General features: G+C 40.4%; 1 protein-coding gene across 4 annotated transcripts in view; it reads left to right on the top strand.

Annotated features, from left to right (window-relative positions):
* epha3 (eph receptor A3) overlaps positions 1-18,113 on the top strand; it is a 97,841-nt gene that overhangs the window by 57,268 nt on the left and 22,460 nt on the right. For 3 of the 4 annotated variants that reach the window (XM_065961901.1, XM_065961904.1, XM_065961903.1), the window contains exons 6-11: positions 3,056-3,180; positions 8,916-9,078; positions 10,112-10,217; positions 10,632-10,696; positions 12,256-12,381; positions 17,074-17,259. In XM_065961901.1, the coding sequence (XP_065817973.1) occupies positions 3,056-3,180; positions 8,916-9,078; positions 10,112-10,217; positions 10,632-10,696; positions 12,256-12,381; positions 17,074-17,259 (771 nt within the window). The remainder of the gene's footprint in view (positions 1-3,055; positions 3,181-8,915; positions 9,079-10,111; positions 10,218-10,631; positions 10,697-12,255; positions 12,382-17,073; positions 17,260-18,113) is intronic. The other variant, XM_065961902.1, reaches the window with a different exon arrangement.

Here is an 18,113-nt window from a genome sequence, read left to right as displayed (position 1 = left end):
GTAAGCATTGTAATCTGTGTGGTGAGAGGATTCTCTGTGATTAGAATATATATTAGATTTGAAGAGACACATATCCTCACTAAGAGGGCTATGTGTGTGCTCTGAATATTAAAAACATTATTAATATTTGCGTGATCATAAGCAGAGATGGATCATGGTCTTTCCATTCCACTGATCAATTACACACAGAGGCATGTCGGAGGTACATGTACACAACACACACCTTGCCAGTGTTTTCCCTATACGCCACACACTCTCACACACACACACACACACACACAGTCCTATCTCCCTCTCTAACAAAAATCTGTGCCTGCAGCTGCACACTCTCCATCAGCCCTGAGAGTTTACAAGGATTAGGTATGTCAGTGCACCAGCCCCACCCGTCTATACACTTTCTCTCACATAAACACACACACACGTACAGATGCCAAAGCTGTTAAAAGCTGGATTAAGTGTTTCCCTGGGAAGGAGCCGTGTGTCCTGGCTGTGCTGTCAAGGTGCTGTCAGATAGCTCTCCTCCTTCTACCTCCTTTGCCCTTCAGTCATTGTCATAACTACCGTGAACAACATTTAATATCAACAGTGTGAACTGCCGCTGAACTTCGCACAAGCAGTATTTACGTTGTACACACAGCTGGGTGAATCTTTCCTTTCAACAGTTTATGATGTGGTTATTTATCTCATCAATATTTCATCTTAGTATTCACATATTAATAATGTATACCTTACCAGTGAAAAGATGGTAAAGATCAATAGCTGGGCAGCCCATGTGAATGTATAACCAAAATAACAGAAGAGGGGAAAGTCTTGTTTTATATAGGTGTCATCCAGTAACTTACCTGAAACCAGTCAATTCTGGGGGGGGGGGGATTGGCATTCTAGACCAAACACTACATTCTGGGCTCAGATCTGTCGACGGCTGATACCCTTGCTAGTGTACTGTACTAGCACAGTGTACTGGTGTATAGGAAACACCGATAGTGACACTTCTCTTCTCGTAGCGTTATTGATTTGGTATCCATCCATCTATCCATCCATACATCCATCAAACCATACATCCATCCATTCAGCCATCCATCCATTCAGCCATCCATCCATTCAGCCATCCATCCATCCATCTATCCATCCATCCATCCATCTATACATCCATCACTCCATATATCCATCCATCTATCCATCCACACATCCATCCATCCATCCATCTATCATACATACATACATCCATCCATTCAGCCATCCATCCATCCATCCATCCATCCATCCATCCATCCATCTATCATACATACATACATCCATCCATTCAGTCATCCATCCATTCAATCATCCATCCATACATCCATCAATCCACACATCCATCCATCCATCTTCATTTTCTTTATCTCTGTCTGTCTGTCCATCTCAACCTATCTACTTAGTATCAGGGTCCGAGCATAAATAAATTAGCTTTGGTATTAGTTTCTGTATGATCAGAATAAATATCAATATCTGTAATAGTATTGGAACCGCTCCAATTTGGTCAGCCAATGATTTAAGTGATGCTTTTAAAGCCACAGTCCAGCATCTCTTTCAGAGAATTCCATACTACCATCATACTACTATCACTTTCTATATTCCACCATTAGGTCAAAATAATTAGATGTGTTCTCAATGCTGTATCAAGTCCCTCACATCACAGGTGAGTGGCACCAAAGGCCATTTGTTTAAGACCATTATGGGCCTTGTATGTTGTATCAGTTTTACAGTTATACCAGAGACAGAAACAAAGAGTGACAGCAAATAAAGTGCCTGACATGCAGAGAAAGAGGGAGGATGGAGAGAAGAGGGAGATTGGAGCAGGGAAAAAAAAGGAGGAGGAGAGGAACTTGAAGCTGCCTCCAAGCGGCCCAGACACAGTAAATCATTACCTCCATAAACCACAGAGCCAATAAAAAACACAGCCTCACCCCGCTATCAGAACCAGAGGGAGACGAGGAGAGGAGGAGCAGGGGGTATAGAAACAGATTCTCTCCATCTGGATTCATTACGGGAGAAAAAATAACTTCCCGCGGAAATACACGCAAGTTTATATGCACAGAGAAGACGCAAACACACTCACATAGTCACACTTACACGTACACACTCAGCAACTATATAATCACAATCAAGAAAGGCTCGAACATTTCAAAGCCAAACATGTTTTTTCCTGTGGTCTAATAAAATTAAAAGTCGATGCCTCAGATGCCGGGCTGGCCCCAGAGCTGCCTGGCAATTAGAGAGCAGTAAAAAAGGGAAATGAGAAAGGGAGTGAGGAGAGAGAGAGACGGAGCGAGGGAGGGGGAGGCAGGACTCGATAAAGGGGAGGGATGTGCTGAATTACTAGATTGAGACCATGTGAAGTCCCCGAGGCGAGGCGGTGCATGGGTGAAGGATTGGTAAGAAGATTGGCGGAGGGAGAAAGCGCCACACCAAAAGGGACAGGGGCAGCAGTGAAAGAAAGGCATAGAGATGGTTTATAGAGCAAATAAAAAGTAGAACACTTTTCTAAACAATGCAGAGCAGCAACAAGCGCTACAATAAATGCTACTGGACAAGCTATTTAATTTGGTGAGAATTCACTTCCTCACCAATAAAGACAGGGATAATGATAGTGAGAAACTGAATCCATTTTAACCAAAAATAGCCTTTTTAGATTAATTTAAAAAAAAAAGTAAAGTTTATTCTGAAAAGGTTTCTAGGAAACAGAGGTTTATTGCGACTTTTATTTTTTAAAGAGAATCATCAGAACTGTATTACAGATAACACAGATAAAAAAACTTTACATTTGAGCCAGTGTGCTTTGTTCTGTATAATTCTCCTCAAGCCCGTGTTTGCATTTTGTACATGGACCTGTTCCACTTCCACCCACTCTTGGCTACAGCCGTTAATGTGGCCCCACCGGGCAGCAAACTGAATTAGGCTAACAGGAACCATAGACAATTGCCAGGATACAACACTGGGGACTGAACTTCCACTGAACCTCACTATAAAGGAACTCACTCTTTCTTTTTTCTCTCTGTCTGTGTTTCCCACCCAGCTCCCTCCCCGGTAACAGTAATCAAAAAGGAGAAGACGTCTCGAAACAGTGTCTCCCTGTCCTGGCAGGAGCCAGAAAGACCCAACGGCATTATCCTCGACTATGAGATCAAGTACTACGAAAAGGTTGGTGCAGAATGTATCACTGTGATGATTTACCTTATCTGCCTATAAGCAGAATGCCACTTAAACTGCACCTTTAAGCATATGTGTCAAGTTATTTGTCAAGTTTGATCAGGAGAATTTGACTTTTCCAGGCCGAGATCTTTTTTTCAAAATTCTATAATCAATGAAATCATCAGATAATAAAGAGATCAATTTTAGGTGCTCAGAGACTTATATTTTCTGGCTTTTTTTTTGGAAGACTGGGTTGGAAAAAAATAAAACAAATTGGGTCATACAGTATAGGCTAATTCAGTGGATGCAATACCAAATGTGGCCTCAATGCATTAAGTGTCACAGTCCAGCTCTGCTCCTTGGGCTTGTTTACACCTGGTGTGATGTCTCTGTGCTAATCTTATAGTGTATCATATTTGTCTTCTTGATAAAAGAGCACGCTGAACTGGTCAGTTAATTATTGAACAATACGCACCAAAGTAAATTGGAAACATTGTTGATAATTTTACCTTGTATTATTTTATATACAACATATGGTTGGAGCAAAAACTTTAAGGGGCCCTGCTTTTACGGGATATGTAGCAGGGTCATGGTCCCCTTTTTGGATGTTCAACTAGAAGATGTTGGGTAATGTGTTGCCTGCGTTAGGTCCCGAATTTGATTAAATTATACCTAAATTTAATATAATGTGATCAGTTTAATCTATATGCAAAGACAAGTTCTGTGTATGTATACAGTATATATATATATTTTTTTTACTTGTCTCACTACCCCATCTCTATTCTGTACTCCTTAACCTCTAATCTCTCTTTTTCTTTCTTTTTTTCATTCTGCTGAACTTCCTCCTCCCCTCCCTCCCTAACTTCTATCTCTTTTCAGCTCTCCTCCTATTTCTCATCCTGTCCTCCTCTCCCCTCTACTCCCTAATGGAGACAAGGTTTATGGCAGACAGTAAATGCGTCTGTGGGGTCGCTCATTCCTCTGTGAGGGAAATTAGTGCAGAACGAATTACAATGGCTTTCAGCACCAATGCTGTGCTATGGCTGACATTTGATGGTGAAATTAGCCGTGGATGCAAGTTTAATCACTCTGGCAGATTTAGGGTGTGTGTATGTCTGTGTGTGTGTCCCAGATCACAGTTTGCCTGAATGCCAACAGTGGCCCCTAATCTCTTGATTAGTAGGCCGACAGAAGCTGTTTCTTCTAAACTCTGCTCCTTGCTCAGCCATCCTTACCTAAGATGTTAAAAGAAGGCCGGAAAACAGCGAAAGGAAGAGTTAATGACTGATGCTTGGTCAGAGCTCACTGCAGGTCTTATTTTTAACAGTGGCTTATAAATCGCAAACCCATGCTCACACACCAACGATATTCATTAAAAGATGATTAGGGTAAAAAAATAAGTCTCAGGAAGAGTCAGTGTGACAGACTTTTATTATGGGAATCTCGGGGCCTTTCTCACTGATCCCTGTTAATCACATCGTCTCTCAGGAATTACTGCAGACACTCGGGTACGGACACACAAAAAACACTCACAAACAAAGTTCCCAGAGGATTCTCCACAGCAGCCATACATATCCACGGATTTTAAACCCCAGACAAAAGGCCCTTCCATGCAACGGAGGGAATTGGGACAACCAGGGGAGACTCCCATGACAACCCAGGATAGAGGCCTCTCCGTGTGGCAGGCAGAGGGACGCTGAGGGCCTCGGGCATGCCAAGCATCAAGGCCATTGGAGGACAAGAGTCGCAGCACAGATTCCCCCACATCAAGAGCACACCATGACTCACTTATGAGAGCGAAAGAGGCTTTTAGAGACACACACACACACACACACACACACACATACCGACATAATTGCATATACACATAAACAGGATGGTGAATCAGAACACAGAAACAGAGAGATCAAAGGGAGCTTTTAGTGAGAAGATGTTCAGATTTGCAGCATCAGGCAGACTTTTTACTTCTCAGTTTGTGGTTTTCTCCGTCTGTATTTACACAAGTTTGTAACAGGCATACATTGTGTACATTATCCTGTAATCCAATAGCAATTCGGTGATGACGTTAGCCTCTCTTAACGCAGGAAAGTGAACATTTTGCCAACAACCACACATCACTCAAAATAAATACCTCTGTTAAGTTGACAATCTACTCCTTAGATGTTTTGTGAGTTAAACCAATGGCTGACAAGGAAAGTCTTAAAGCGACAGCTTTGCTTTTATGATGAGTTTAACAATGCTTTTATGTAAGGAGAGGGACGAAGAGAGGCATTTTTAAAGCTAAAAATGTCATTTGTATAGCTCAGGGCAGATAGAGCATACATCGTCACAAGTCATTTAGTCTCATACTCTCGTAAATCCAAAGTGCTGATAGGACTTCTCCTACTTAAGGTAATGCAGCCACTTTGTGTAAAGCCGTTTTCCCATACGCACTCCTGAAAATATCTAGATAATATCAGGAGGGACTGCTCCTGAAATTCTCCTGACCTGGCTGTCCACATATGCACCTCACAGAGGAAGGAACTATCCCTGTCAGACGGGGAGGGATGGCGGGGGGGGGGGAAGTGGAAGTGGCTGACCGAGTCACAGAGTCAGCTACATGATGCAATAATGGGAATATCATTAGAGAACATAATGCAGCAGTTTAGGTCACAGGATATAAAAGTCACAATTCTCTCCCACCTGCTGCATTCTCATACCAGCTCACTCTGACTTTATGAAGAAAAATGGCTGTTTGCGTTCACACATACTGTACAGCTCCTCCTGCAAATGTCTGGAGTTTTTCAGGAGTTTTCTGGAAGTGTGAAAGCCCTATAAGACTTCATGCCAACTGAAAACATGGATTTAATATTCTTCCATGGGGAAGCAGAAGACCTAGCTGTTAAGTTGCACCCCATGTACAGAGGTTTTAGTCCTCCAAGTAAACGATCCGGGTTTGAGCCTGACCTGTGGCTCCTATCCCGCATGTCATTCCGCACACTCTCGTCCTGATTTCCGACTTTATTGTCCTATCAAATGAAGGCAAAAAAGCCTCCAAAAAACTGTTTTACTGTTCAACCAAGAGATCCTTTCACTTTGGCAGTGTTTCTGTCAATTCAGGCTTAATGACAATACTAAGAGAAGGAAAATGAACCTTCCATACAGGAAGTTCCTAAAATCATGAAAATGAAACATAAAAACTTTAAAAAGTTTCTTAAAGAAGTAGATGGTTTTTTTTGTTTTGTTTTTTAACCACATAACTTTAATATTAATACCTTTATGGATTCAACTCCAGGTATTACTGTAGGATTTCTAAATTGTTGGTATTACCTAAATTGAATGGTAAAATAATGATGTATTGGAACTGATGAACTGAGTCACTGACTAATGAGTCTAAATGAGTTGTAGAATACTTTGTCAAAAAACGTTTGATCATTAAGTACCTCTTTAGAGTCGTTATACCCCTTTTAATCCTACACTTTTCTTGTAGTACTCTTGCAAAGTGGCACATTTCTGATGCAGTAATGACATTGGAATGATAATTAATTAAACAACAATATTACAGATACTTACAATAAAATGAGTTTTAGAAGAGTAACCTCTGACATTTCTTAGGATGTGTTCATAAGGAGGCTGATTGGTGTGGAAGTTAATATACGTATATCTATATAAACTGTTCAGAGGTTGGACATATTAATATCTGACATGAAGCACACAAAGAGAGCCCCATAACCTCACATGTTCAGCCTTTAGCCTCTCTCTTGTCTGGCGCTGCTCTTTCTGCCATCACATATATGTGTGTGTCATAAACCTACGCTTCTAAAGGGCAAGGCCTGCTCCCTCACTCTGTATCCTATATATGGGAGTTCTTTAGGAATGTTTGGTGATATTCTTGGGAATTCCCAACCGGAAAGCTTCCCAGAAGACCAGAGGTGTTTCATCTTTAGAAATCCCAGGCTAGCTATATGATCTTCCTGTGGCTGTAGGACTAGGACCGGCTAAAGGACACTGTATAAGGCATTTCAAAGTGCACTTAGTGAAACTCAAATTGGTGGGAATACACTGATTGTTTTTGCATGTTTTATCACTGTGATCTCAAAAGCAGAGAGAGAGAGAGAGCTTCTAATCTGCTTTAATTTGGGCTGTTTATTTAGTCTTAGATGGAAGGAATGCTGAGTAAAACATTGTATTTATAAGACTTCTGCCGTACATCTCCTGTTTTGGGTTCTGTATGAGTTTTGCATTGTGTGTGTGTGTGTGTGTTATACAAGCTATAATTTGCTACAGCTTTGTTTAGATTGTCAAAGCATAACGCAGCACAGAGGCCATATTAAATTCTAGCAGTGTTTCGGTGTAACACACATACACACACACACACACACACACACACACACACACACACACACACCCTAGTGGACCAGATCTGGATCACACAGTTTGTCCGGCCGCAGTCTGCATGAAAAGGAGACGCCTGACCTGAGCTTCCTCCTCTGTCTCTCTGTATCTCACACACTCACACATTATACACACACACACAAGGGCGCTCATGCCACACCTGTGTGTGATTTTCAGGGGATCACATGCTGTCCGGAACGCGGAACGGTGACAAGCTGCGAGTAGATTTATAGTTGTGATGAAGAGTTGTCCCGGTGCAGGTCTGCTGTATCAGTTACCTCCTCACACATCGAGCAGTTTAAAAAGCTTTGTGCTCCATAAAAGTCTGATCCACTCCATTAATAGGTGGGACGTTTCTTTTAGACGCTGCTTTTGGTATGCATGTGTGTATGTGTGTGTGTGTGTGGGTGTGTGTGTGCGTTTATGCCCTTGCCCACACCAATGAGTTCTTCTTTATAACTGGGTCTATAAAATGAAGATTTGAGTATGCCTGAACATGATTCAGCATTTTTTATGAGCTTGGCTGTGTTGCAAAACATGTAGCTCATTTTAAGGATCGTGAGAGCCATCTCTAATAGGCTGTCATTTAGATTTAAGATTGCCTTTCCCCTATTTTCCCCCTATTGAACAGTTTGCATCGTAGCATCCAGTAATGTGATCGCAGGCTTGACTGCAGCAGGAGTGGCCCAGCAAAGAGAAACACAACATGTTTAAAGAAATTATATGTTCTTGAATGTGCCAAAGTAAAATGTTTTTACGTCAAGCCATGCTGTGCTATTAAATGTAATGAATATATTTATTATCATTTTCTTTCACTTTTGCCATGTATTAACTCATTTGCATTTTATTAGTCCATTAGTTTCTCTCTTATTTCACCAGGTAACACCTACACATTGTAAGGTACATGTATAATACAGCGAAAGTACAAATAGATATCTGGTAATCTCAGACAGCTGCCTTCCATCTTTTCTCTTCTAAATCTTCCTCCTGCCCACTCTCTTTTTTTTTTTTTTTTTTCCTCTAACGCTTTCTTCCTTCCACATCTGGAAACAATGTGTCACATGCAGACCCGGTGTGTAAATCCTCCTGTTGTTTTATCAGTGGAGATCAGTAGGAGAGAAGTCATAAACTATAAAAGGCATAATTCATCAGATCAGGAAGAAACCTACAAAACTGCCCAGGATGTCTCTGGCTGTTTGCTTGTGTGTGAAAATGTACATGCTCAAAATATATACTGGGTTTTATTGAACACATCTGATGTGTATTTGGTTTTCTAGCCTGGGCTGAAATGAAATAAAAAAGAATCCAACTTGCTCACAAATGTGTAATCCCTCTCTCTGTCCCTGTTTTTTTCTCTTTGTGTGTTACAGGAGGAGCAGGAGACCAGCTACACCATCCTCCGTGCTCGGGGTTGTAATGTGACTCTGAACAGTCTAAAGCCCAACACTGCCTACCTTCTGCAGATCAGAGCGCGCACCGCTGCAGGATATGGAGCCAGCAGCCCCAGTTTCCAGTTTGAGACCAGCCCTGACTGTAGGTTCAGAACACAATTACTGTTGTAATTGTATTAAGCTTAAAAAGGGCTCGTGAATAGAGAAAAAAAAATCTGATACCAATAAAAAGAGTTTCTGCAGCCAATCAAATTGGAAATAATGGGTTTTAATGTTAAAAGTTGTTTCTGACGCAAAATCTTCATTCTTCTGGATAGTTTCTCAGTGTATGAGGCAAAAATCTAAGCATTTCACTGGCACAAATATCAGTTGACTTAGCCTCAACAGACTGAAATGTTGCAATTGTTTGGGTCTTTAAAATCTATAGCATGTGAAAAGATAGTTTAAGTTAAAAAATATATATTTTATAAAGTTAAAGGTTCCATTTTGTCCTTTTTCAACCAGTTTAAATATGTCTCAAGGCTCCAAAAAACATGTCTGTGCAGTAACTTGCTGTATATCCACTCTGATCCTATATTTTAGAATGTCTATAAACCTCTCTATTTCAGCCATGCTCAGAACAGGCTGTTTCTGTGTCTGTAGCTTTAAAATTAAATGAGCTGTGTCTGACCACTTCCCTCTCTGGAAGGGCTTGGGTGGCATAAGCCTTCTTGTTTCATGCCTTATTGTTTATGGTGACAAGGCAGACTCAGAGGGCAGAACAAGCACCTAGCTGTGGGAGTGTCACCCACCTGGGGAAGGGAAGGGAAAATCTCCAAATGGCCTGTTTGAGCACACATTTTCTGAAAGGTGGAGCAAACAAAAGACGGAGGGAATGGACTTTTCTTATAATTGGGGGTTTGTAGACGGACTAGGGACACATATTACTGTTAGCAAAACATGGTAGTATTTTTGAATAATATGTGACCTTTAAATAAAGAGGTTTCTCAGTAAGCTATTACTGTAGTTTAAGATCAATACATGGAAGTATGTAAAATCAGTCGTTAAACTTTCTTTGGAGGCTTTAACTTTAACTGAATTTATTACATTATATCACATGGATATATGATATCAATAAATTACAGAAGAGCTTTGAAGGATCCAGTGTTCATTGCCTGTCGCTCTCTGTCTTTCAGCAGCCTTCTCCATCTCCAGTGAAAACAGCCAAGTTGTTCTGATCGCCATCTCCTCCGCCGTGGCCATCATCCTGCTCACTGTTCTGCTCTACGTGCTGATTGGCAGGTCTGTCTATCATTCACATGCCTGACAAAATCACAATATACAGTATATGTTAAGTGGACATACATACATAAATATATATATGTAGGTTGAACTGAAAAAATGTGTGTGTTTTGTGTGTATGAGTGTGTAAGTGTGGCATAAGTTGGCAGTACTGTTCAGAGAGAGTATAAATCCACGACTCATTATAAGACTTACTGATCCTCTCTTGACTTATAAGAGCTGGGATTACACGCATACACACACGCGCACACACACACACACACACACACACACACACACACACACACACACACACACACACACACACACACACACACACACTTACTGCTTTCTGTCCTCCAGGCTGGCCCAATGGGTGAATTCTTATTGGGCTATGTGGCACTACTTATGACCTCTCTCTGTTTGCATTGGCAGGTTTTGTTGCCACAGCAAATCCAAACATCCTGATGAGAAAAGACTGCACTTTGGCAATGGCCACTGTAAGTACTGGACTATTTCCTGAGGTCTGGTTCAATCTGCCCTCTCTGCACTCAAGCTTTCACTTTAGAAAACAGACAACTACTCTACATTACTTTATTATAGACATTTACACTTTGTTGTTTGTGTTTCTACACATCTATACAAACAGTTGTTGATAGAAAGCATATTTTCTTTTATTTCTAAGTGCAAAAGTAGTTTCCCCCTTTACACCACTTCGTTTGGTCATATGAGATGACAGTAATCGGACCGAGACTATGTTGAGTGGAGGTTTCTCGGTCCATTTGCAAACCAATGCTAAAGGCTTCATTTGAAGGAAAAATGATCAGATTTTTTCCTCCAAACAAGCTGGAGCAAAAAGTAAAAGTTCAGGTTCTATAATTTCTAATTATATATTCCATACAGTTTTACTCCAGTGAAAAGGTCTTCAATTGATACATATTTGACCATTGACAAGAAAGTCTCACTCAATTCTACATTTTCCACTCAAACCGTATCCATGTAACAAATAGCCAAAGTAACCACAAATGTGTCCCAATACAAAGTATAACAGGTTTAACATATGCCCCCATTTTCTCCGTTTATATCTTTGTTGCCTTTTGTTATTCATGTTCTTCTTTGATTCTATGCAGTGTGTGATATATTAGGAATACTCCTCCTTTTCACCTTGAACCAAGTAAAGAACAGGCCCCCCCGAAACTCCCAAGGCACTGAAGTGCGGCTGTCTGCAGCTTCATGAATCCTTAGGCTGGGTCACAAGGACAACATTAATGTCCCCACAGGGACTTATAAAGTACAGCTTTATTACTTAAAGGATAGGTTGACTTATTTATTTATGTTTTAAGTCTGTCTTAAACAATACTCACAGGAACATTATGTACATTAAAATCGTTTTTGGTGGCTTTTGGTATTTACTTTGCCAGAGCTAATGGTACGCTTTCGTAGTCTGACGCTGACAAAGTTCAAAGTCTAGAGTTTTCTTTAGAACAAAATTTACTCGTTGTGTTTCATTGCAGCTCACCAAGGGGTAACATCAGTTGAAAGTTGAAATACAATTTCACATCAAATCTTTTGAGGTCACAGTTTTGTGATTAATCTTAAAGAGTATCTCTTACAATGTTTCGTCATTCTTCTTTGATTTGTGTTTTTATAACATAAAAGCTGCACATGGGTTACTTAAAAACACATGAAACACTTTTACTTCCAGGCCTGATGTATTGTTTTAATTAGCTGCATCTTTAAACTGCTGTTTGTCTTACACACAATTTGAGCATTCTGAGCTTTTGCTTGAAAAGTATCTTAAAGCTAAACTTATTCAACCAATGGAGACTTGATTATCTTTGAAGTTTTTATTGTTGTTGTAAAGTGTTAACCCTCTATCATAAGTTCACAGGATGTTTTTGGTTTTCTTTTTTGAGTCCACATGTGCACTGTGGGATTTGTCCTTGTAGCGTTTATTGTCATTCAAATGTTCAGGGTAATTATGGTCATAGGGACTAGTGGCAGAGACTTTTAAATGAAATGGTCACTAACGGATGCAACCTGCTTTCTTCTGCTGCAGTGCGTTTGCCGGGTATCAGGACCTATGTGGACCCCCACACCTATGAGGACCCGAGTCAGGCTGTGCATGAGTTTGCCAAGGAGCTGGACGCCTCCTGCATTGCTATCGATAAAGTGGTGGGAGCAGGTGAGAACAGACAAACACACTTCTGTCTCGCTCTTTCTCTCTGGCCTAGTCGGACCGGGCAGACAGCTGCTTACCAGTGAGACAGGATTTCTGCTTGTGAATTAAGTTTTTCCTTTGTGATTGATGTGTCTGTGATTGATGTGTGAATGATTCCCAAAATCAGTAATTCAAATGTAGATGAATACGTTCTAGCCATGCACTATAGGTCTTTAGTCCTGATTCTACACAATGTAAACAGTGTTAAACGGAGACTAAAGTTGCAATCAGTGGCGATTCTAGAATCTGTTGGGGGCCCTAAGCTAAATTTACTGGGGGCCCCTCCAACCAGCGTCCATCGCCATTAAGTTAAAAAATAATCTGACACCAACGGTAACATATTTAAGTTTTCACAGGAATACTGTAACGCTGAGTGGTGCAACAACAGTGAGTACTGTCAGATGGGGCCCCCTTAGGGAGGTTTTCTACTGTCACTGTAACATTCTGAGTCACTGCCCCCTACTGGCCATGGGCCCCAAGCAGTTGCCTGCCTTGCCTGTTGACAAGCAGCTCCTCTTGTTGCAATGCACAATACAAACTTGGTTAATTCCATATGTTGCATCCGGTGAGGGTATCTTGACTCTCAACTTTCGCAAATCAATTACTCATCACCCCACTGAATAGAATAGGGACATACCTTTTAACAAAATGCTTCAGATCAAGATCCAATTACCCCTTTGCTTTGATCCTTTCAGGAACTGTTTATATGTGCAGAAAAAAAGAATCACCAAAGAGTAACTTCAGCTTAACAAAAAGGAAAAAGGGGAAGTTAGATTCAGAGAAATAAATGGTTTCCTCCCTCCCTGACCTCCTCTTTCCATCTCTCACCTCATAATACCACTTCCTTACTCTTCCACGCTCTATTTGGATGACAAAGACACACCAAGTGCACAGCCACATACAGATAAAGTGAGGTGCATGTAGAGCTTCAATATATCCACATTTTCATAGCAGCAGGATAGTTTAACTTTGTGCCGTATACCGCACAGTTGGAAATGAGAAGCATTTAAAGCCCCAGCTTGAGGTCCCTTCTTTCCATCCCTCCTCTTTGATGGGGTGGGAGATTGTGAAATTAGAAGTTGTTCTTCTCACCTCCCTCTTTCCTTTCTTCATTTCTCTTCACTCCCTCATCACTTTAACCCCCAGGTAACAGCCTGATGCTTTAAATCTGAACTCCGTCTAATGATCGCCACAGTAAAACAAGCTTGCTCTCATCTCCACGTGTTCTCCCTGATAAGCAGGAGTGCAGATGGTAGGGTAATGCATTGTGATTCATGTTGGAGTGCGGTGAGGATAGATGGAGAGTAAAGAACACAGCACATATAACGACATGCCGGTCTCCAGAGTCCCACCAGTCCTGCACACTGTAAAGCTGTCAGGGCAGCCTGAGAGTGTAATACCTGACTCTAAACTGGACTACAATACACTCTGCAACACATTTTTCATAGTTCATAGTAGAGACATTACATTAACCTCAAAAGAGCTACAATGATAAATGGGTTGAGTATAACCTTTTGACACGTATTGTTTCTGTTCAATTAGCGTTTAGAAGCTGATATTAAGTCTGGTTTTATGTTAGCATTAGGATGCTAAAACTAAATTAACTAGAATAAATTATATACAATTACTGAAATAAATATTGTCTTTATAATAAAACATAATTATTACCACATCTGTATCATAGTTCTAAACCAATAACAGTTGACCTCGATGCCCTCTCACACAGCTGACTTCACATTGAAGAAGGCTACACTACAGTATGCTATACATTTTTAATGCCAACACTGCCATGCTGAAGCAAAGTATATTTATTTTAGTGCTTCTCCATTCTAACATGAAGCTGAACATCTGACAGTGCAAAAAAAAAACTATTTTTATCCACGCTGGGAAGTGGCTTTAAAATCATGAGAAGGATGTAAACATTATATATTAACTAGTTAACTCTAACAAGAAGAAACTTTGGATGTTTAATGAATGAAAGGTCATACTTTGACTAGTTATCAACTTAATTCACAACAATGTAGGTCTTCTTTTCATGGCAGACTAACACAAAATGAGGGTTATTTTGTGAACATTCAACTACAGCTCTTTTGAGGCTTTGACACTACCTGAAAAGACTTTTGGGCCTATATTCATAGACTGCATATACATGGATGTAGTTTCAGTTGTGTCACCCTTTGGTTTGTCAAGCGAACTTTTGAAGCCAAAAGATGCTGCTCGCCATATTGAAATGCTGTTTCTAACTTAATTTTGGTAGTAACAGGCAAAGAGCTTAGGCTACGGCGAGCATTATGCCCCTTGACAAACAGCTACAACACATCAGTCCATCTGTCAGTTCAGCTACGCCCCTTATTATGAATAACTCTTATCCTTCAAAAAATCACAATTGAGGAGAATCGAAAAATTTTAACTCCTGTACAGTGTGTGTCGATAAAGCTATTAGCTATTCAAACCAAAATCTTGTTTTACCAGGCTGTAAACATGTAAATTTATGCTGTCAAAATATACATTTTAGTATGGGGTGTGTATGGGACTTCAGGGTCTTTTGCAGCCAGCCTCAAGTGGACACTCAATGAACTGCATTTCTTTGCACTTCCAAATTTGAAGTCTTGCTGCTTGGATGTGATATGTTGTTGTTGGATGTGAGTGCAAATTAAATGATTAGTAATTGATTCGTGATTAAATTGACACATTGATGTAATTTTAGTTACATCAGCTATAGCTATACAAAGAGAGGGAGGTGGATGTAAAATCCAGTGAAACTGCTGTCTATAAAACTAGCTGGGAAACCAATGGAGGCTTTAGCTCCTGACTTCAGATCTGTTGCAATAGAAGTTAATGAGAAGTGAAAACCAGTGGTGAACTTTAGAGCTTAAGCCATGATGTAAACATTTTTATCCGTCAGCTGGAATACAACATACCACCCATCCGTGTGATTTTTATGAACCCGTATATGCGCTCAGAACAATACACAACATACTTCTTCTTTATCCAAACATTCCCTGAACCTCATCTGTCTTCATTAAATATGTTAACTAGACTTTGATTTTGTTGCCAATCGGTGATTGTGTGTTAAAAGACAGAACACATGCTCCACTCTGCTTACATGGGTCAGACCTCAACATCAAAGAGGGATACCTTGCGTTACTCAGAGCACGTATAAAGGAGCGAGTGTCCCTAATCAAGCATTATTGGGCTGAGATCTCCTTTCTCAGAGTGACCACATAAAAAGGTGCCTTGGCCTGGCTCCTCCGTCCACTGCTGAGGGCCCAAAGAACAGAGCCAAAGAGAGAGAGCAGGCATGCGTTTGGTATTTAGACAGGTTGTAATTATTTCAGCTTAAGTTCTTCCAGACCCTGTTCCTTCGAGTCTCAGGGTCCAACCTGTGCTCTCTGATCCAGAGCTGCTATGGGAAATTACCGTACTGGACTAAGAGAGATATCCACATGTCTTAGCTCTGACATCATCTCGCAATATGGATATAAAGTATGGAGTGAAACACACTCACAGAAATATGCACACACACATGTACACATTGAACGGATCTTCTACAGTCTGTCCAAACCACGTCACCAACTGGAAAATTGGCCGGCTGCCGTTGAAGTGGCCAGTCTGCCCACAGAGCGCTTACACTACCCACGAAAACACATACTAAACAAACACATTCATACACATACACAGCTATATGCTGAGGTATACAAACATCCCCTCACTAGTAAGGAATGATAATTGCCCTCTCTCACAGTGGCATGGAGTTATACTACTTTATAGTACAGCATTGAGAGTTTAAGGGTGACTTCACTGTCTGTTCAGTGGAGAGACATTTTCTTAACTGTGAATATAGGTGGCTCTATCTCAAAGCTTATTTCTACACATAGTGTCATTACTATGAGTCTTTACGCATCATTTCTGCTGTAATCTCCACAATTAAGAAACACACATTTCTTGATTATTGGGACATAAGAAGTAATCATCAAAATCCTCATTGAGCTGAAGCCTCGGCCTAAACACTAAGACATGACCTCTTGTGTAAAATGATAAATTCAGACAAAAGAAATCACTGCTCAAGGACTTAATGTACACTGTTTCTGTCTCATGCTAAGCTTGTTAGCATTTTCTCATTAATAAAATTGAGCTAGCAAAGTGAATAGAGAAAACATACTCAATATTTGTTTTCTTCTGGATGGGGCTAAGTAACCTATAGAAAGCTACCATGCAGTAGATCCATGGCAGTAAGTGGAGCTTGCTAATCCAGTGAGAACATTTTTGTTAACTTTGGCTGCTTTAATAGTGTGAGTTGAGGGAGCAAGTGCATGTGTCCCATAATCTAAATAGACAAAGTAAGCTAACTATAGGACACGGAAAACCAAGTTTAAAAAAAACATTACATTTGGAAGCAATTGCTCTACTAGTACTGATTTACTTTCTTTGTTTTGTGTATTTTGAGGAATGGAAATCTAAATCTTTGAGCATACAAAACTTCACTTATGGCTACTGAAATTGACAAACATTTAGGCTCTTTCTGAGATATATATCTTGTTAAAGAAAATACATTATTACATTTTTTAAATAAAAGAATCATTGTATTATACAATATATAAAACTGTGTGTTTTCTCTTTTTGGTGAAGTGGTTAATTCCTTATATTAATCTTTAGGTGAGTTTGGTGAGGTGTGCAGTGGACGCCTGAAGCTGCCCAGCAAGAAGGAGATCTGTGTGGCCATCAAGACCTTGAAAGGAGGATACACTGACAAACAGAGGCGGGACTTCCTCGCTGAGGCATCAATCATGGGACAGTTTGATCATCCCAACATCATCAGGCTGGAGGGGGTGGTGACCCGCAGTAAGTGTATTCTTGACTCTTCTCTTGAAAGCACACCGAAAGCAAATTGGTCGTGCATTTTTTAAATTTCATTTTAAGGTTTAAGGGGCCCTATCGTACATCAGGCACAAACCATCTTGGCGCACAGTGCAGATGTCATTCCTATTGTGCATGTGTCATTTTCACACCCAGCGTCCACATTGTTTAAATAGTATGTGCACCCACATTAGGTAACTTGGAATTCAGTTACACTGATTGTTTCTCATGTTGTGGGAATGCTTCAGCAAATATGACTTTAACCAACATATTTCATACAGTGTCCGGTAAAGGTTTTGTATGTTCAGGGGCACAATGTAAAGAGAAAGATTATAAGCTGGTCAAAGCCTGATCTATTCAAGAATAAAGACTGAAATGCACTGTGTGAATAACAACATGTCTGCCTGCAGTTGCACCTGGCTCATAAAGGGAATGAGAGCTGACACTGATTTGCTTGAGTAAAGTTATGCCCGAAACAAACCTCTGTACACCTATCAAGGGACCTGATCCAACCTTTTTGGATCCTGCACTTCACTTAGCACCATGATTGTGCGCTGCTTACTGGCAAAATGTAGTTGGACACGCCACAAATCACTTTGTGCCTCATGTTATAGACAAAGACCTTTAGACTGTCAAAATAGGGCCCTTAAAGTTTTACAAAATATATCTATTTTTGTAAATCATGATGAAAAATAAAGCACATGTGGACACAGTAAGCAATGGTACTTCAGAGAGTTAAAGTAAAAAAAGAAAATCACAGATGCAATAAGATGGAATATAATAAAACCGAGTAAGAAACCACAAAGACCGTATTTGGATTCACATTCCATCACACATCC

Source organism: Labrus bergylta, chromosome 13 (genome assembly GCF_963930695.1).
Source record: "Labrus bergylta chromosome 13, fLabBer1.1, whole genome shotgun sequence".
Lineage (NCBI taxonomy): Eukaryota > Metazoa > Chordata > Actinopteri > Labriformes > Labridae > Labrus > Labrus bergylta.
Note: the sequence above shows the minus strand (reverse complement) of the source record. Positions and strands in the feature narration are given on the sequence as shown.